This window comes from Rhincodon typus, chromosome 1 (assembly GCF_021869965.1).
Source record: "Rhincodon typus isolate 14 chromosome 1, sRhiTyp1.1, whole genome shotgun sequence".
Lineage (NCBI taxonomy): Eukaryota > Metazoa > Chordata > Chondrichthyes > Orectolobiformes > Rhincodontidae > Rhincodon > Rhincodon typus.
In genome coordinates, this window is record NC_063332.1 from 86,509,237 (window position 1) to 86,529,865 (window position 20,629).

Genomic DNA, 20,629 nt, shown 5'->3' on the forward strand with positions numbered 1-20,629 from the left:
CTTCGGTGCACATATGATAAAACTCTCGAGTTGGTGAAATGCCAGTAGATTTCAAACTGAATGAAAATCGCCTTTGGAGAAAACCTGCTATAATCTTTCCAAACCTCTAACGTGAATTCAGGAGTGACTTTCTATTTTGTTTCTTAATGCACTATGAATGAGGTATCTGGTGAAGTTAGAAATCACTGTTTCCATGTTTTTTTCCCCAAGTCCCTGAGAATCATGCTCTTAATTTGAATTTGGCATTACCTAATTAGTTCTGAAGTTGAGTTGGGGAAAGAGCAAGAGCTTTGCTGTCCATTTGGCCATGCTGTAGACAACTGTAAACAGGACCAGAAACATATGTGGATTTAAAGTATTGGGAAAGATCTGTAACTCAGCTTGTGGATGAGGTTGTTGACTTGCTCGCCGAGCTGGCTTGTTTTTGTTCAGACTTTTTGTCCCCATGCTAGGTGACATCAGTAGAGCCTCCAATGAAGGCTTCATCAGAGGCTCCACTGATGATGTCACCTAACGTGGTGACGAAATGTCTGAACAAAAACAAGCCAGCTTGGCGAGCAAGTCGAAACCTCCTATACGTGGATTGTTTTGAGTGTGTGATCTACCATTTCTAGTTTCTGTTTCATATTCTTACACTTTACAGTGTAAAAGCTGTGCTGCTAATAATTTCAGCTGGAGTTGAGCCATTGAATTCTGCAAAATGTTTTCAATAATGTTCAGTATTGTAATTTTTCAGAAGCAGTATTGAACTTTATTCAGGACTATATAGCATATTGCACTAAAGGTTTTGCTATTTCCAAGTTTGAGCTAAGTGGTGACTTTTAACAGCAATCCTAAGTTAAAATCACAATTTCATCAGCAAATTAACTTTTATTTGGAACTGATTTATGCATTACTGTAACTATTCTTTGAGCCACTCCTAGCAAGGTCTGGAGGTTAGCATCTACAGATTTTTTTTTTGCATTATCTTGTATGGAGGCTGAATTACCCTGAATGCAGTGAACTACAGGAGGCTCTCAATTTACAAACATTCGTACTTATGAACATGATCTCGTACAGAAGATTTTAAATACACACAAACATTTCCTATACTTAGGAACAACAATTTTATATTGTCCTGCTTATGTTCTGACTTGTGTACAAATTGACTTGTGAACAGAACCTGTTTAACAATCCACAGGGACTGCCTGCACATTGACTGCAAAAAAAAAACCTAGCTGCTGAACCTTGTATGGAGCTTTTTATGGTTTGTATGCAAGGAAAAAATACAAATACAAGTGTTTTGGTATTGTGTTGCTGGCATGTCTGTCATGTTATAAAACAGTTTTGAAATGCACTGATTTCTCTTTTATCTAGATAAGCATATATTGAGCAATGCATGGCAGTGATGGCTTACGTCAAAAGTGTGGATCCACTGAGCCAACCTGCCCTTGCAGAGCCCTGTGGAGCTTTCTGTTAAATTGTTTTCAGTTGTTGTATTACCTTGCTCCTGCTCCTATTCTTTGTTCCTTCTTTACAATATCTTGACTTAAAAAATTCTGACCTCATCCTTTCAAATCCCACCATAGCTAGAGAGGAGCAAGAACATAACCTCCTCCAACCTCCACAGACCTTGGATATATCTGCATTTTTCTAATATTGGCCTCTTGTGCTTTCCAAATTAAACTTGCTCCACCATTGGTGTCCATGTTTTTAGTTTTCAAAGCTCCAACCTGTGGAATTTCCTGCGTATAGCTCTTCATCTCCCCACTTCATTTTCCACCTGTAAGGCATTTCTCGAAAGCTACTCCTTTGACTAAGCTTTTAGTTCATGTCCCTTATTATCTTGCGAGTTTCCTTGAGACATATGAATGTGTTGTTGAATGGCTAGATTGCATAATTACTACCATTAAGTTGCACAACAACTTTTCAGCTCTGAGAATGGGACCTTGCTCAACATGATGAGGATGACTGTTGGGAAGTGGGAACTTTTCTGTCATCGAAGATAACAACTTTATTCTTGTACATCAATGACTACATTATTGCTACTTCCTGCTCTCATCTGGAACTGGAAAAAAATAATCAATTTTACATCCAACTTCTACTCTTCTCTCACCTGGCTCATCTGCTTCTCTTCCCTTTCTTGAATTTTCTGTCTCTAATTCCACGATGGGTTGTGTATTGATATTAACTATAAACATTTCAATTCCTGCAGCTACCTCAACTACGTCTCCTAATGCCTTGCTTCCATAAGAACTTTATTCCATTATTTTTGTTTCTCTGTGTCGATCACATCTGCTCTGATGATGCTACCTTTTATAGTAGTATGTCTGACATGTTTTCCTTTTTCCAAATTTTGGAATTTCCTCCCATTGTGGTGGACAGGGTCCTCAACAATTTCCAACCCAATTCCCTCACTCTTGCCTTCATCCCTTCTCCTTTCTCACAGAACTGTGATTAGTATTACTCTTATTCTCCATTCCCACTCCACTAGACTTCCGTTTCAATGGATCATGCTCCAACATTTCTGCCAGGTCCAGAAATGATGTCACCACTATACATGTCCTCTCCATCCCAGACAGCAATCCAGAGAGGCTATTCCATTAATGGCGACCTGGTCAACTCGGGTGCCCCAGAACCTCAACCCTCTCCCATGGCACATTCCCATGCAATTGCAGGAGGTGTAGTGCTTGCCCTCCTACTCTTCACTGGCCAAGGTACCAAACAATCCTTTCCAGGTGAAGCAGTGAATTATTTATTTCTTTCAATCTAGTCAAATATATTTGTGTTCCTAATGTAATCCCCTCAACAATGGGGAGACAAAACACAGGCTGGCTGACCATTTTGTGGAACATCTCTGTTTGGTCTACATGCATGATCTTATGCTGCCAGTCACTTTGTCATTTCAAGACAATGTCTTGGTTTCATGCTCACATTACTATCCTAATCTTGCTGCAATATCCTGGCGAAGCCCAGTACAAGCTGGAGGAACAGTAATTCATTTTCCTTCCAGTATCAACATCGAAGTCATAAACTTTAGACCAGGAATTCTGTTCTCCATCTTGCTTTGTGCCCAGCAACTGTGGTTTGCTTGTTTTTGTTTCAGCAGATGGATTGTTAATACCTGCTTTAGAACTTTACTCTACTCTGGGCGTATTTCTCCCCTAAAGTTTTCAAACAAGCCTGGTTTTAACATTTTCCAAAGATGAATAAATGTATCGACAATGTCATTGTCAATGCAGCCAATAACTATGTCAATCAACCTTGGGTGACGTTTAATATCAAATGCTTCAAAACAAAACAAAAGTTTGAAAAAACTGAGTTGGGAAGCACAGTAAGCAGTGCAGTGGGAACAGAAACAGATGGTTTCAGATGGTTTCAAATGGTGTCAAATGTAAGAAAATTTGAGATTGTCTTCCTTCATGTCAAAGTTGACAATCTGGAATATTTCTAAATGGTGAAAACTGGGAATAAGTAAAGAAAGATTTCTAATTTGCGCACTGAATGTCATGAAGATTAATTTGGTTTTTGTAGGTTCAGACTTACTAAAATTTGAAGCATTAAATATGAGAGCAGGTTCAGCATAAAGCTGATTTGTATTCCTTTGAGTTTGGAAAAGAGAGGGATTATCTAACCAAGGGTTTTAAAAATGATAAAAGAATTTGATGCAATAGTTATAGAGAAACAATCCCCTTTAGTGAGGGGATTCAGGCCAAGAGATATGAATGAACAAATTAAAGCAGGCAGCTAAGGGTTGAAAATCTGGAACCAGTGAATACATGTCTTGCAGTAGCAGAAACCTAAAACTTCTTTCCACAGTCTCCTGTCTTGGATCTTGGGTCAGTTGTTGGTTTGAAGTCTGATCACAAGGTTTTTTTTTTATTTTTAGGCATTGAAAGATATAGAGCAGAGGTGAGTAGATGAGTTCAGATTCTAATCTTCCAAGATCTAACTGGTGGAGCAAGCTGTAGACGAAAATTTAGTTGCTGCTTTTCTTAAATGTAACCTCCCCTTTGATTAGTATCCAAGGTCCCACTGGAAAAAATATGTGTAGCCCTAAGTGAGAAGGGCATGCTATTTGGATCTGGTGTTTTCCCTAATTCGTATTTCTCCCTTTTCTTCCTGTAGCTAAGCTGCTTCCTGCAGGTTGTTTTTTTTTTTAATAGTCTTTATTAATAACTGAGGAATAGCCCCTGGATAAGATGCGGGATCAAGGGATCAAGGGATATGGGTAAGGGTGAAATAGGATATTGAACTCAATGATGAGCCATGATCATAGTGAATGGTGGAGCAGGCTTGTGGGGTCTAGTGGCCTACTCCCTACTCCTATTTTCTGTGTTTGCTTCCACCTTCAAATGTCTAATCCGTAGAAGAAGGGGCAGAAGTGGACAATGCAGCAGAAATGAAAGAAGTTGGCCAGAATATCCAGTCCAAAGTGGAAAAGCAGTTGTAGAACAGGGAAAAAGAAAAAAAATAGGTAACTTAGTCATAGAAATATTTGACATTTATTTAGATACTTGACCTTTTCTTTTCTTTTTTGCAGAATCTCAAAGCTCTGAGAAAGGGATGAATCAAACTGAAATAAGTAATGCACATCCAGAGTACATTGCATTTGTATTGGTACCTGTCTTCTTTCTAACAGGACTTCTGGGAATATTTATCTGCCACATTCTGGCCAAAAAAGGTTATCGATGCACAACAGACAGAGAGTCAGAATGTGGTGAAAAGGTTGCTGACACTCAGATGGGTAAGGGTATCAATTAATGAAGTAACCACTAAAACTAGTTAAACTTGGACTGACAACATGAAATGTATTGGTGATTAATGGACATTTATTTTAAAACTGTTATTCAAGGAAAGTGAAGGTTATTTCTTCCATCCAGTCATTATGTTTAGATAGGAGTTTGAAGACTGACTCTGGGATTTAATGTCAATTACAGAAACTGCTTCTGATATTATGTAACAATTTCAGAATTGGAGCAACAGACTGTCTGTCTCCTTCTGTATATTTACAAGTTATAGTGGGCAACGTCATGAAGCAGATGTAATGGCGATGAATTACATAGAATCCCTACAGTGTGGAAACAGGCCCTTCGGCCCAACAAGTCCACACCGACCCTCCGAGCATCCCACCAAGACCCATCCCCCTATAAGCCACCTAATCTACACATCCCTGAACACTATGGGCAATTTAGCATGGCCAATCCATCTAGCCTGCACATCTTTGGACTGTGGGAGGAAACTGGAGCACCTGGAGGAAACCCATGCAGACACGGGAGAATGTGCAAACTCCATACACAGTCATCCGAGGGTGGAATTGAACCCAGAACCCAGTGCTAAACACTGTGCTGCATATAGATCATCCAAACTGGGAAAGGCATACAGAAAATCTGTAGTTAGATTAGAAAAATGAGTAAGAACAACAATTATTGCTCTGGAAAATTTTAAATGTTCATTCTTTGACTTAGAGTTTAATACAGAGGGAACAAAAATTGAACTTCCTAATATAAAATCATGAAGAGCTAGAGAAATTCAGCAACCAGTGTTCATGTTGTTACACTCATCTTTGTTTTTTATTATATTGATTTTTAGATTTCTGTGATAGTAGTGAGTGCAATGCCGATACAGTTGGACAAATGGTGCATTATATTATGAAAAATCCAGGTATGTCTTTATTATAAAACTGTAGTGTATTTTTTACATATGAGCGGAAGTGAACCATTATGGTTCTGTAGACTTCATTCATTGAGAGTGTAGTTGGTCTGTGACCTAACTCCGTATCCCCACCTTTAACCTATATCTCTTATATCTTCAGTTAACAAAACAGTGCTGATGACTAGCCTTGAAACATTAACTATTTTTCTGTCTACAGATGCTGCCAGACCTGCTGAGTTTCTCCAGCACTTTATTCTTCTTTCAGATTCTCAGCATCCACAGTTCTTTGTTTTATTTTGGAGGTTGAGGGGAGATCTGATACAAGTGTACAAGATTGAGGGACTTAAATAATATAGATACAGATAGCTGATGACAATGGCTGATCAACCAGTAGTTGGACCCTCGGATTTAATATTCAGGACAAGAAATACAGAAGAGATGAAAAGAAGAACTATTTTACAAGTGTGACCAATGGCTTGGCTCTTGCTGCCTAAGACGGTGATGGAAATGTAGACTATTAACAGCTTCAAAAAGAAATTGGATGGATATTTGAGGGAATTCAAGATGCTGGGTTGCAGGGATACAGCCAGGGAATGGACCTGTCTAGTTTGCTGTACGAAGAGGTTGGGCTTGATAGACCAAATTGTCACCTCCTGTGTCATAATAATAGCCCTATAAAAGGTTGGCATTCATGTTACATCACTAATTCTGTGATTGCATTTTCAAAGATTACAGCTGTGCAGCCTGTTTCACTGTCACCTCCCAAGTTTGTGTGTTCTTGGCAGCTTTATACAGTAATGACAGCAATTATAGATAATTTAATAGTTACAACCGCAACTTCAAGGTTTTTCTATTCATCCAAACTATGTTTGGACAATGTGACCCTTAAATAATTTGTTTTCTTGTTTGTATTGTACTTTTGAATTTCTAGCTCAACCTTGTTTGAAATTAACTACCACTTTTTTTTTAAAAAAAAACTGTTTCTCTCCCTATTGATGCCATGTCTCTTTTTATACTTGTCATTCTTTTAATCTTGATTTTAACCTTTTATTTGTTAGGATTCTGTTCGATTTCAAAGTCAACTTTGTCATAACGTTTTGTGGCATTAATTAGTCTGAGAAAATTTACATGAATCTGAGCAAGCCATCAAAAGTAATTAGATTTGAATTGTCAAGTTTCAAATATCCATAATTCAGTTTTGGAGTAAATGTTGTTTTCCGTCCCTTGCAGCTAATGCTGAAGCATTACACGCTATGTTAGACCATAATGCAGAAAGGTAAGTTTGACTTTAAAGGCTTTTTATTAATAATACAACTTAAAGTTTCACAAAAATGTACAAGCTTGGTGTTTATATAAACCTTTTTCTAAACCTCAACAATTACTTAAGTTTGATCACTTCTATAAAATTGCATTTAGAAATATTTAATGATGAATCCTACATGTTTTAGTATTTGTCTTGTCTTGTCTTGTGATTTTTTTTTTGTTCTTCAACTGAAGCTTGTGCCCTCTTAAGAATACATGCATTGATCAAGTATCTGGAGTGTGATTAGGAGGAAAATCAGTTTTTTTGTTGCTAGGAGTATCTCCACACAAATTCGAAGATGCTGTAGTATTTATGTTTGTGCTCGGGCTGCTCACTACCTTTAACATCTCTACGTAAAATGTGCTAGAAGTAAAAGAGACCTGGTTCCATTGTTGCTATCTGAGTTTCAAGTAAAATTTTTGTCTTTTAAAGGAATTAATAAAATGGTGAGTACACTATCCCTAGAATTTTTGAGCACCTGAGTATTCGTATTATATAAATTTAGGTATTCTTGTGTAGAGAATTTGCCAAGTATGTTTACTCCTCCCTGGAAGATAGTGGTAAGATGGCTTTTTTTTGTGTTTTGAAAAATTTGAAAAATGATCTGCCCTATTAAAACTCTCTCTATACACAACAAAAACCTTTTTTCCTTTTTTGGAAATGTGCAGCTAACTTAAGTAAGTGGGCCCCTTATCATCTTGTGCATTGTCATGCTTATACAGTGAAAAAGATTGATATGTGCACGTCCTTGTGTGAAAACCTCTGGGTTGCTGCAGTGCAACTTATAGGGATCGTGAGTAGGGCCTTTATAGTAAAGAGATGTGCAAGACAAATGATGGTTGTAGTTGGTGCGTTAGTATTATAAATTGAGTTAAACAGTATTCAAGGAAGGATATAATTGACCATAATTTGTAAAATTCTTCTTTCATATGGTTACTACTGGCTAACTACAGCATTTATTACTTCTCCCTAAATTCCCTTGAGAAGGTAGAAGTAAGCTGCCAGCTTGAACTGCTGTAGTTAATGTGCTGTCAGCACATCCATAACGAAGATAATAGGGCAGAATTTCCAAGATCTTGTCTCAGCAGAGGTGAAAGAACAATGATATATTTCCAATATATTGTGTGGGGCTTGGAAGAGAATTTGCAGAAAGCTTTTAAAGTAGATGTTTTCCCAGGGTAAATGGTCTATGTGAAATGTCATCCTTCAATCTTATGAGTGACTTCAGTTTACACACATTGGATTTGGAACGATGTGGGAGCGACTATAGTGAGAGAACAAGATGTTTGAAATTAGACATTAGCTACTACATGATCCAAATTATTTAAAGGGACTACTAAGGAAAGAAGTGGCATTGAACTTAGTACTTATAGTAATAGGAGCAGTAGGTACAAATTAGAGGACTTCAAAAGTAGTGATCACAACATGGACAGAATTTCGTATTGGGTTAGGCAAAGGAGCAGAGTATTAAATGTGAACTTTGAGGGAATAAGGAGCAGGCTGAACGTTGGGCCACACTTTTAAAATGGTGGAACATAAAAATGGAAGGTTCTTGGAAATACTCTGTAATCAATGAAAAGAAACCAAATGCTACTTGAAAAGATAAGGAATGACAAAAAGAAAAAGAAACCGAAGAGATTCACTGGGAAAGTATTGCAAGAGGAAAGGGAAAATACTTTTCCTTCAATAAAGATCAATGATTAGAGAGCAGAATACAGAAATAAAGTTAGGAAACCTAAGAAGTTAGTGAGGAAAGCCAAAATGAAAAAGATAGGGAAACAGTGGGAACATGCAAAAAATGTCAGAGGTGATTCAGTCGAGTTATCAAGGGATAACAAGTGTACTAAAGATAAATTTTGTCCTTCTGTTTATTAACAGAGCTTAACACAGACTATGTTGCATTGAAGCAGAATTCCACAGTCAAAATGATAAGATTTTAGCTGAAGAAGATGAACAACTTATTGGAAGTTAAGACCATCAGTCCAAACAGGTTGATGGCTTATGTAGTTTTTGAGGGAAAAGCCTAGATATTATATTGAGATGATGTTACCTTTTAGAGCTAGGTTTCAGAGGACAAAACAATTTGTTCTAGGAACTGATCAGGAAACTAACCTTCCTGAGAGATAAACAGTAGAGAAGCAAATACTGAATAAGAAGCTTATTGCATGAAACATCTTTTCAATGCAGTTTAATTTAGAGCAACCTAGATGCATAGAATATCTCCTTTGGAAGAATTTAACTGAATTTCTTTTGTTTGCTAAAAGCATTTAAAATCCTAATAATTTAAGGATTTTAAGAGAGTTGCCGCGTCACAGCTAAACAATGTTGAAAAAAAGAAAGCTTTGACCCAAGGTGGCTATACGTAAGACATCAGCCACCTGTGTTGAACTGGCATCTATAACCATGAGAATGGTTGGAAGAAATTTGAAGGGAATAACTTGTTGGAAGTAAATGGATGGCACAAGAAATCTCCACCCTCAGAGTTTGGTTAACCTTTCAATTTCAGTTGAGTATTTGCCTCGGGTTTCTCTGGAACATAAGCCAGATGGGTGTGGAAAGCGGCTTCAGTTGAGAAGTTTGGTTTAGAGTTTAAATAACTGTAATGTACCTTACGATTTAAGAACGAGTATAATTATTATTCTTCGTGTTCTTTTGATATTTGTATATAAATTGTTTTGGTTTTAAAAATCAACCTTTTGTGGCTTTGTTCCTTCAGTGATTACTTGAATTTTCAGATTTCAGAAACTGAGTAAATCACATAGGCATATTGTGTGCCTGCCATTGTTCAGTTAGTAACACTCTTGCTGCTGAATCAGAAGAGGATGGATTCGGGTCTCACTTAAGGAGTGCATTTTAGTTCTGACAAGGTATAGCACAGTTGGTGGCACTGCCTTTGGATGAGAGATTAACTGAGGCCCCATGCAGCCTGTTTGGGTAGATGTACAAGATCTAATGGCACTATTTTGAAGAACAAAGAGGAGGGTTTTCCCTGGTGACCCTCCAGTCAACATCACAAACACAATTATCTGGCTATCACTTGTAGTAAGATGGTGGTGGAGTAGGGCTTCTGAGTCCAAGGTGCACCTGCTTTTCGTTTTTTTTTTGTACCTCTTTTCTCTCTCTTTGTTCTCTCCTCTATTTTGTTTTACTTACCTCTTGGTGGAGAGCTCAGTTGCGGTGGCGGCGAGTAGGCCCAGCAGCACGGACTTGTAGCAGCTTTGGAGTTTGGCTTCCCAGCAGGCTGTGCATCATCGAGGCAGTCCTAGTGCCGACTCATGGCTACTTCAGCGGAGGCAAGTTTGGGTTCCCAGCGGCATCTGCATCCAAGGCAGAAGCGAGTTTGGTCCCAATATGAGACCCGGCGGCATCAGCAGCTGCTGCTGCATCAGTGAGGTGGCCCAAAGCAGACTCATGGCAGTGGCGAAGTTGAGTTTGGGCTGTTGTGGTACCCGTCAGAATCAGTGGCACCTATAGTGGTGAGAGCACTGAAGAGTGGTGACTTTTGTTCCAGTGGCAGCATGGCGAAGGGGACTCATGCCTGGCTACCAGGTCCATGGCCCATGATGGAGCACTTAACAAGAAGGACTGTAAAGTTGGACATTTTCTTTATTTCTTCATTTTTCTGCCTTTCTATTCTCTGTTTTGGTTTATTATTCTGTGTTTTAAGATGGCACCAGAAAATGGTGACATTATATGGCACTTTCAAGGTGAGAGGGGAAAAGTTTAAAGGGAGATATGCGTGGAAAGTTCTTTACGCAGAGAGTGGTGGGTGCCTGGAACGCGTTGCCAGCGAAGGTGGTAGAGCCGGGCACAATAGCTTCATTTAAGATGTATCTAGACAGTTACATGAATGGGCAGGGAGCAGAGGGATACAGATCCTTGGAAAATAGGCAACAGGTTTAAATAGAGGATCTGGATCGGCGCAGGCTTGGAGGGCCGAAGGGCCTGTTCCTGTGCTGTAATTTTCTTTGTTCTTTTGTTTTTTGTTTTTCACTGTATCTTGTAACGAAAGACACATGACAATAAATAAATCAAAGCAAAAATTATGCTGCTGTTTGTTTGGGCTTGCTCTGCATAAACTAACTGCTTTTCCTATATCAGGTCAATGAGTATACTTCAAAAATATTCCACTGGCTGTATTCCCTCAGGACATCTGGCTGATATGAAACAAATAGCCATCCTTGTTTTATGTCTTGGTGGGAATCTTAAGAAAGCATTGCAAATGAGAGCTATGGATTCATGCTGGAATCAGTGGATTTGGGAACTGTGACTTGGTATTCGATTTAAAGGGGTAGATGAAGTCCATCTATAAAAGACAAAGCAAAGGGACCTATAGCCTAAAGTCCAGTGTAAGGTAAGAATCATAGAATCCCCACAGTGTGGAAACAGGCCCCCTGACCTAACGAGTCCACATCAACTCCCAGAACATCTCACCCAGACCAATCCCCCTCTTACCCACCTAATCTACACATCCCTGAACACTATGGGCAATTTAGTATGGCCAATCCACCTAGCCCCCACATCTTTGGACTGTGGGAGGAAACCGGAGCACCTGGAGAAAACCCACGCAGACACGGGGAGAATATGCAAACTCCACACAGACAGTCGCCCGAGGATGGAATTGAACCCAGGTCCCTGGCACTGTGAGGAAGCAGTGCTAACCACGGAGCCACCATGAATTCATTATGGTTTTGAGGGAGCAAATGAAGAATCACTTGGAGAATTGAGTCAGCATGGCCTGTATTTGGGCAAGTGGTGAGTATTCCTGATGGCCTTGTGGATGGGATAATTTAGGGAGCTGGGAGGTGGGTCACTCACTTCATGTTTCTTGACCTCTGAATTGCTCTTGTAGCCACATGTTTGTTTGTTTGTTTGTTTGTTTGTTTGTTTATTTTATCATTAATGGGATGCGGTTGCCTTTGGAAATGCCGTTATTTATTGCTCATCTCCAATTACTAAGGGGGCAGCATGGTGGCTCAGTGGTTAGCCTGCTGCCTCACAGTGCCGGGGACCTGGGTTCAATTCCAGCATCCGGCGACTGTGTGGAGTCTGTGTGGGTTTCTTCCAGGTGCTCCGGTTTCCTCTGACAGTCCAAAGCTATGCAGTTTAGGTGGATTGGTCATGCTAAATTGACCGTAGTGTCCGGGATGTGTAGGTTAGGTGGATTAGCTTTGGGGGTTGTAGGGATAGGGTAGGATGTTCCTCAGAGTTGGTGTGGACTTGTGGACTGTTTCCACACTGTACGGATTCTAAACAATTACACTTGCAAAGGTGGTCGTGAGTTATTGCCTTTAATTGCTGGAGTCTGTGGGAAAGATATCCCAAAGTAGTTTGTGCCTCATTGATAAAGGTACAGCAATGTATTTCCAAATCAGACTGGTGTTAGACTTGGTGAAGAACTTGAAGGTAGTGTCTGTGACCCATGTTGTGGGTATGGGAGATGAGTTGCTGTAGTGTATCATATAGTTGGTGTACACAACTGTCACTGAGTGACATCCCACTCACTTCCGGTACTGAAGACAATCTACAGGGGTGCTTTGTGCATGGTGTTGGAGCTGTGTTTATTTGGGCAAGTTGAGCGTATCCCATTACACACCAAAACAAAAAGTACTGGAGAATCCCAGCAGGTCTGGCAGTATCTGACTCAAAATAGTCACTCCCTCTCCACGTGCATGCTGCTAGACCTGCTGAGTTTCTCTGGTACTTTGGTTAAAATTCAGGTCTCCAGCATCTGCAGAACTTTATTTTATTTTCCATCACATTCCTGACTTCTGACTTGCCAAACTTGCAAAGCACGAGATAAGTTACCACAGAATGTCAAACCTTAGACCTGGTGTTGAAGCCATTGTATTTGTCTGGCTAGTCCAGCCAAGTTTCTAGATAATGCTACCTCCAGGAATTTGATGGTGAGGGATTCAGCAATGGTAATGCTGTTGAAGAAAAGTGTCCAGCCTCCCCACCCCTTGTTGGAAATTATCATGAGTAGCAAATAACATAAGCACCACTAGTTGGTAAAAGTCTGAAAGTTGTTGTGCTCTTGGTGCATGATGGCAAGCTCTGTTTCATTATGGGGAGTTGCAAACTGGGCTGAACACTAGTCAATCATCAGGACCATCCGCAATCCTGACCTTTTTATGATGGAGGAAGGTCATTTTTTTTAATGAGGTAGCTGAGGATAGTTGGTATTGGGCTCTGTTCTCAGTAATTTCCTGTACCAATGTCCTCCTCCTAAGAGGTTTCTTCTCCAGTAATCATAATAATCAATCTTTGCAATGGTATAATTTAGCCATTGAAGGGATTTATTGATTCCTGTTGACTTAGATTTTATGCAAATGATTGATGGTAGACTGTGAGTGCTACTTTGGTGTCAAGGACAGTCATTTTCACCTCATCTCTGGAACTCCGCTCTTTGGCCACAGTTGAACTAAGAATGTAATGTTCTGAGGAAGGGTTACTGGACCTGAAATGTTAACTCTGATTTTTTTTCTTCACGTGCTGCCAGACCTCCTGAGCTTTTCCAGCAACTTCTGTTTTTGTTCCTGATTTACAGCATCCACAGTTTTTTTTCGGTTTTTATTAAGAATGTAACGAGACCTGGGCTCTGTCAATTTCGAAGATAGGAATATGTTACAACCGAGAGAGGAGTGTGCTGCCAATCAATCCTTGCTATTCCACGAGTTGTACTGGTTATGTAAGTTAGTTGGTTTAATTACCAAAATGGCAAATTGATTCTCCTTTAGTACTACTATCCACAATAAATGAGGCATCCACAGACTACTTTTAAAAGATTGATTATTTTGAGTCATGAAACAAAATCTTAATAATTAAAGCAAATAGCAAGTACTGATTAATATCTAAGATGCGATTCAAAATTGGAAAATACCCCTTTAATCCCAAACGCAGATGTGCCTAAACAGTACAAGCAAGACAAGTCTTTGCAGAGGTAATTTTTCTTTTTAAAGCCTAAAGTGATGATAACACCTGTAGGCCAAAGCTCCACTTTTTTTCCTCATAACTGAAGTCCCTCATCCCAGTTTTGAAGAAGGACCACTAGACTTGAATTGTTAATTCTATGCCTTCTGGTCACAGATGCTGCCAGACCTGCTGAGTTTCTCTGGCAATTTTTATTTTTGTTTGTCTCATCATTCCTGGGACTGTTCTCAAATCTAACTGTACCAACTCTTAACATTTAATATCCTTCTTTAAAGTGTAGAATTTGGCACACTACTCAAGTTTATGCCTCATTCGTGGTTTATAAATTTTGAGTAAAATTTTTGCCTCCTTTCCTGTTAGCTTGTCCAACATCTCAGTGCCCACTTTTCAGTAACATTACACTTCAGTGAAGTAATTTGTGTGTTTAGCTACCTTCGAAATCTCGAAATGCAACCTGTTGAGGCTGAAATTACTTTGGATTCATCTACTTCATACGTCCATGAGCTTCTGCATCAACTGCTAACAGACAGTTGACAAATACCTGAAGAATTGTTCAGTAATCATAATTACAACAAGATGTCATTAATGAATTAAATTGTGAAATTAATTTGCCTGTAGGCTCAATTTCTATTCTTTAGATTACTGCTTCTTTAGATTTATCGGAGCCTAGTCCTTTCATTCTTGGAACTAATCAGATATTCAGAGAAGTAACAGAAATGCTGAAAGTGGGAAACAAGTAAAAATGCAGAATATGTGATCGTGCTTTGAGTTGCAGTAAAAATTCACCCGATATTTTTACCTGTGGATTTTGATTTTGCTTCATCCTCAAGCTAAGCTAAATGGGTATTTTATTCATTGATTTACATTATTCACAATTAATTGATTTGAAATTCTCACTCTGCAACATACTTTCTGCAAAAGGTAGGGTTATTTTTATTCTTTATTGGGATGTGATCACTAATTGCAAGCCTGGCATTTGTTTCTCATCCTAATTGAAATGCTTACCAGAACCATTGAGAGCAGTGGCAAGATTGTACAGGTTGTGTACGCTGTTTCAGAGGTTAATTGAATGCTATTTGCAGTCAGAAAAAAACAGCAGATTACCTTCTCCAGAGGAAAGAAGTCTAATGTGTTTTTATGACCAATAGTGTTCATTTCATGATTGTTTCTACCAAGATTAGTTTTCAATTTCAAATTGTATTAATTACTTTTAAACTTCACTAGCTGCCTTGGTAGTATTTGAACCCATGTCACCAGGCTATTAGCCCATCCCTCTGGATTATTGTAAAGAAGGTAAAGTACTGCAAATGCTGGAGATCTGAAATACAAAATAGCAACAGAAAAAACATGATAGGTCTAGCAGCATTTGTAAAGAGAGAACTAAAATTGAGTCCAACATGACTTCTTGGGGGTTTAGATTAATAGCCCACTGACATTACCATTGCACAACCATCTCCCCTGGTTGTGACCATATGGCATGACATTCCTGAGTGTTCTACTTGAAGACAAATCCAGTCTTTTGTGCCACCACACGAAGACCCACATCTACCCTTGCCAGAAAGGAGATCTAACACTTGCTTTTGGCACCAGACTGATCACAAAGACCATTCAACAATTTGGCAAGACCCCCTCCTTTGGTCTAAGTTGCTATGACATGTTGTAGCCTGGAGCTGTGGATAGTGATGGCAAATATTCCAGTTTGTTTCCATCACATGGCTTGTCCTCAAACTGTTAAGATTTCCAAGTGAATAACTGGCCACATTATAAGCGTTCCTTCCTTGGTCATCAAGTCCAGGAGTAGGACCTGAAATTGGTGTTCCTGTCTCTGAGATGGGGACAGTGTTCACTTTTTACCACAAGCTGTGAACAGATTGCAATTTATTAAGCAGAAACTTAAATTGTTGGTGTTAGTGTTTATTGCTGTAATCACTGTGTACTTTAAATACAGTTGAGTACAGTCAGCTTGGCCTTGTTGCACTTATCTAAATAATTGCTATCAAGTGGTATTGACACAGCCCAAGCAGGACATTGCAGCAAAAAGCGTGAGTCCACATGCTGTGTTGATTGCCTGGTGCTAGGATTCCAGGCATCTGCTCTGGACTGGAGAAGTTGTTGCTGTGAGACGAGGAGGATCAGTTGTTATGGTCCATGTAAGTGATATAGGTATAACTATGAAAAAGATTTTGCACAGCCAGTATGAGGAGTAAGGCATCAAAATAAAAACAGAACCTCAATGAAGACTCAGATGACTTAATTGAAGCCAAAGGGTCCTCAGGGATTTGACATGGATGGATTTGGAAAGGATAATTCCTCTTGTGGGAGAATCCAGAACTAGGGGTCATTGTTTAAAGACAAGGCAGCATAGTTTTGAGACTGGGGGCAGATGGGGATAAACATTGTTTTCTCACGAGGATTGGGAGGAGTGCAGAATCTTAGATTCTTGATTACCATGAGGATGAAAATATTCAATCAGGGATATACAGGTCTGTAGCATATAAGAACAGATGAGCCGTGATCTTATTGAACGACAGAGCAAGCTTGAAGGGCTGACTGGCCTACTCTTGTTCCTTGTATGTATTTCCAGCCAGTACTCTTTAGTTAGATGAGTAATTAATGCAGAGAATCTTTGTAGGAAGAAAAAAAAATTTAGAAGATTTGCATTTTTTGTTCTTTGGTTGGAACTATCCAGAAGGCTGACACGAAGTTATTTTTTTAAAAAAAAAATCGTTGAATAGATTTTCCTTTTGCTGCTTCCTGTGGGGACGTACAACTTGCCTAAAATCAGAAATCTTTCTTTGTAGAGGAGTAATTTTTCTGCAGTTTAATAGCCTAAATTTACAGTTTACCAGAACACACAATGTGGTCCTGATAAGTTTCTTGCTTCCGGTTCACCAAAAATTACCACACCCAGTATGGCTTTGACTTGTACCTTGGCTGTCTGGGGCCAGTTTCTAAGAATTTTCAAATTTCCTCACACCATGCTACAAGTATTGTTACCAGTAGAGATTGCCTTAATGAGAGGATTTGTTTGATCAACAGTGCTTTGGAATTCTGCAAACCTAATTTATAAAGCCCCAAATCCCATGCATACTATATTTTATTAACATATTTTTAACCTTCAGTAATCTGTGTGCTTCCATGCTCTCCATTATTTCACATCCTTTAAAACTGTACCATTTAATGTCTCCTCATTCCTAACAGATGTATATCACATCAGTGTGCTGAGTTGAATCTATTTGTTACACTGCCTTGTCTCTGACTTGTTGGAGCCTATTGGTATCATCTTCACTGTTCATTGCAGTTCTTAGTTTTGTGCCCTCTGCAGATTTTGAAATTGTGCCCCAATTTCCTCATGTCCACTTCCTTAGATATCAAAAACAACAGCAGTCTTGGTATTAAATTTTGGAGATTTCCACTCTATACCTGACTCCCATCCAAAAGGACTGTCATTCTGTATTTCCCTGATTTTTTTTTTTTTTTTTTCACTGCTCTTTGACCAATTTTGTATTCATTCTGCTACTGCCCCTTTCATCTATGACCTTTCAGTTTTACTAATCAGTCTATTAATGTCTTCCTTTATTGTCATTTTGAAATCCCTCACTGGTATTTCTTTACTCGAAAAAAAAAGTGACTGGAAAAGTGTTGGGTTTTATGCTGCAGTCAAAGTGGCGGCAGGGAGGGGAAGAAACATGCAATAGATGGTAACGGTGCAATAGGGCAAAAATTAAAGGGTCTGCTAATAGTAACAGAGAAAATATATACTTGAAGGGCAGGTGTTGACAGCAGAAAACCAGTCAGCTGTGCTGAGAGCAAACCCATGGAAATGGGACATTGGTTTGGAGAGAGGATGCACCATCAGTCAGAGCCACCTTCCACTTCAGTATTTTCCTTTCTTTCCCTCAGCTAAGGATGCCTCCTTACCAAGAACAGCAGGGCACTCAGCTCTGTCATACCCACTTCTTTGACATCTGCCTTCATTTCATTCCCTCCCTCCAACAATGACAGGGTTCCCCTTGCCCTCACTAGTCACCCCATCAGCCTTCACGTTCAAAGGATCATCTTTTGCCATAACTGCCACCTCAAGCAGCATGCCACCACTAAACATACCTTGCTCTTTACACTCACTCAGCCTTTCACATAGATCATTCCCCCCAACGTACCGTAGTCCACTCCTCTGTCACTTCCAACATCTCTTCAGCTCCATGATACCATGCCATCACAGAATTTGTTGCATTTGCCCTTTTACTTGTCTCCTCACTGTCCAAGGCTACAACCACACTTTCCAGGTGAAGTAGAAATTACTTACTGTATTTGCTGCTCACAATGTGGTCTTCTCTTCACTGGCTAGACTAAATGCAGACTGTGTGAATGTTTTACAGAACACCTCCATTCTCAGTGAGAATGACCCCAACCTTTTGGTCACTTGTCATTTCATTACAGCATTTTACGCTTGTGCTTACATTGATGTCTTAGTCCTGCTGCAGTGTACCAGCGAAAGCCAATATCAGCGGGATGAACAACACCTTATTTTCCACTTCAGCATTTCTACAGCCTTTTAGACTCCACATTTGAGCTCAATGACTTCAGACTATGAACTCTGTCCTCCACTTTGATCAGTTTCGTATCCACCATTTACATACACTTGGTGCTGTCCCTGATGCTCTCTTCTGCACTTCCCAAATCAATCAAACTGCTCTGACTTCTGTAGTGAATGCTTCCTTCTGATATGGTGAAGGGATTGCAGGATGGTTGCAGCTGTCTCTTCATTCTAATTTGGAAATCTGAGAAAAGGGTGATGTTTTATATAATTACCATGAGTTTGGGTTTGTTCTATTTTAATGTATTAAATTGGTTTTATTTTCCTTTTTAATTTTTCAGTGAATTCACCAAAAGCTAAATTATTTTAGTGAAAGAAGAACCATTGAAATAACTAACCATAAAGAAGCCGAGTACGATAATTTGTAATACTTCATCATCTTGATACTTAGCTAGAAATTCTTGGGTTTGACAGCTTCAGTCCTTTTGAGTTCATTTTGAAAATCAACCTTTTCTCTCAGTACCAGAATCCTGCTATCACCAAGTTCACAGTTTTCACTCCATTTGTAATCTACACTAAGAATAATTGACCTAGTTCTGTGTCCAAGTTTGCCTAACCACAGAGTATTGACTTAATTGTTTAATCCACACTACATGCAGGAGATTTGGAGAAATAAAATGTATTAAAACTTGTTTGATATAGTTTGAGATAGCAAGAACTGCAGATGCTGGAGTCAGATCTAGTTTGACTTCATATACGGAAGAAATGGAATTAAACTGGAATCAGAGATGGTAGGAACTGCAGATGCTGGAGAATCCGATACAACAAGGTGCAGGAGTGGATGAACACAGCAGGCCAAGCAGCATCATAGGAGCAGAAAGGCTGACGTTTCGGGCCTAGACCCTTCACCAGAAAAGGGGGAGGGGAAGGGGTTTCTGAAATAAATAGGGAGAAAGTGGGAGGCAGATAGAAGATGGATAGAGGAGAGAATAAGTGGAGAGGAAACAAACAGGTCGAAGAGGCGGGGATGGGGCCAGTAAAGGTGAGTGTAGGTGGGGAGTTAGGGAGGGGATAGGTCAGTCCAGGGAGGACGGACAGGTTAAGGGGGCGGGATGAGGTTAGTCGGTAGGAGATGGGGGTTCGGCTTGAGGTGGGACGAGGGGATAGGTGGGAGGAAGAACAGGTTAGGGAGGCGGGGACAAGCTGGACTGGTTTTGGGATGCGGTAGGGGGAGGGGAGATTTTGAAGCTTGTGAAATCCACATTGATACCATTGGGCTGCAGGGTTCCCAAGTGGAATATGAGTTGCTGTTCCTGCAACCTTCGGGTGGCATCGTTGTGGCACTGCAGGAGGCCCAGGTTGGACATGTCGTCTGAGGAATGGGAGGGGGAGTTGAAATGGTTCGCGACTGGGAGGTGCAGTTGTTTATTGCGAACCGAGCGTAGGTGTTCCGCAAAGCGGTCCCCGATGTGGAGGAAGCCACAATGGGTACAGCGGATGCAGTATACCACATTGGCAGATGTGCAGGTGAACATCTGCTTGATGTGTAAAGTCTTCTTGGGGCCTGGGATGGGGGTGAGGGAGGAGGTATCGGGGCAGGTGTAGCACTTCCTGCAGTTGCAGGGAAACGTGCCGGGTGTGGTGGAGCTGGAGGGGAGTGTGCAGCAGACAAGGGAGTCACGGAGAGAGTGGTCCCTCCGGAAAGCAGATAAGGGTGGGGAGGGAAAGATGTCTTTGGTGGTGGGGTCGGATTGCAGATGGCAGAAGTGTCGGAGGATGATGCGTTGGATCCGGAGGTTGGTGGGGTGGTACATGAGGATGAGGGGGATTCTTTTTTGGTTCTTATTGCATGGACGGGGTGTGAGGGATGAGTTGCGGGAGATTTGGGAGACACGGTTGAGGGCGTTCTCGACCACTGAGCCGGGGGGGAAGTTACGGTCCTTGAAAAACGAGGACAACTGAGATGTACGGGAGTGGAATGCCTCATCCTGGGAGCAGATGTGGCGGAGGCGAAGGAATTGGGAATAGGGGATAGCATTTTTGCAGGAAGGTGGGTGGGAGGAGGAGTATTCTAGGTAGCTGTGGGAGTCGGTGGGCTTGAAATGAATATCGGTTTCTAGGTGGTTGCCCGATATGGAGACAGAGAGGTCCAGGAAGGGGAGAGAGGTGTTAGAGATGGTCCAGGTAAACTTAAGGTTGGGGTGGAAGGTGTTAGTGAAGTG

General features: G+C 40.3%; 1 protein-coding gene across 5 annotated transcripts in view; it reads left to right on the plus strand.

The window, feature by feature from the left end:
• Positions 1–20,629, plus strand: part of rell1 (RELT like 1) — a 65,552-nt gene that overhangs the window by 19,746 nt on the left and 25,177 nt on the right. For 2 of the 5 annotated variants that reach the window (XM_048604327.1, XM_048604318.1), the window contains exons 2-5: positions 3,869–3,891; positions 4,523–4,726; positions 5,572–5,643; positions 6,865–6,910. In XM_048604327.1, the coding sequence (XP_048460284.1) occupies positions 4,546–4,726; positions 5,572–5,643; positions 6,865–6,910 (299 nt within the window). In that variant the 5' untranslated portion in view covers positions 3,869–3,891; positions 4,523–4,545. The remainder of the gene's footprint in view (positions 1–3,868; positions 3,892–4,522; positions 4,727–5,571; positions 5,644–6,864; positions 6,911–20,629) is intronic. The other 3 variants (XM_048604310.1, XM_048604336.1, XM_048604342.1) reach the window with 2 other exon arrangements.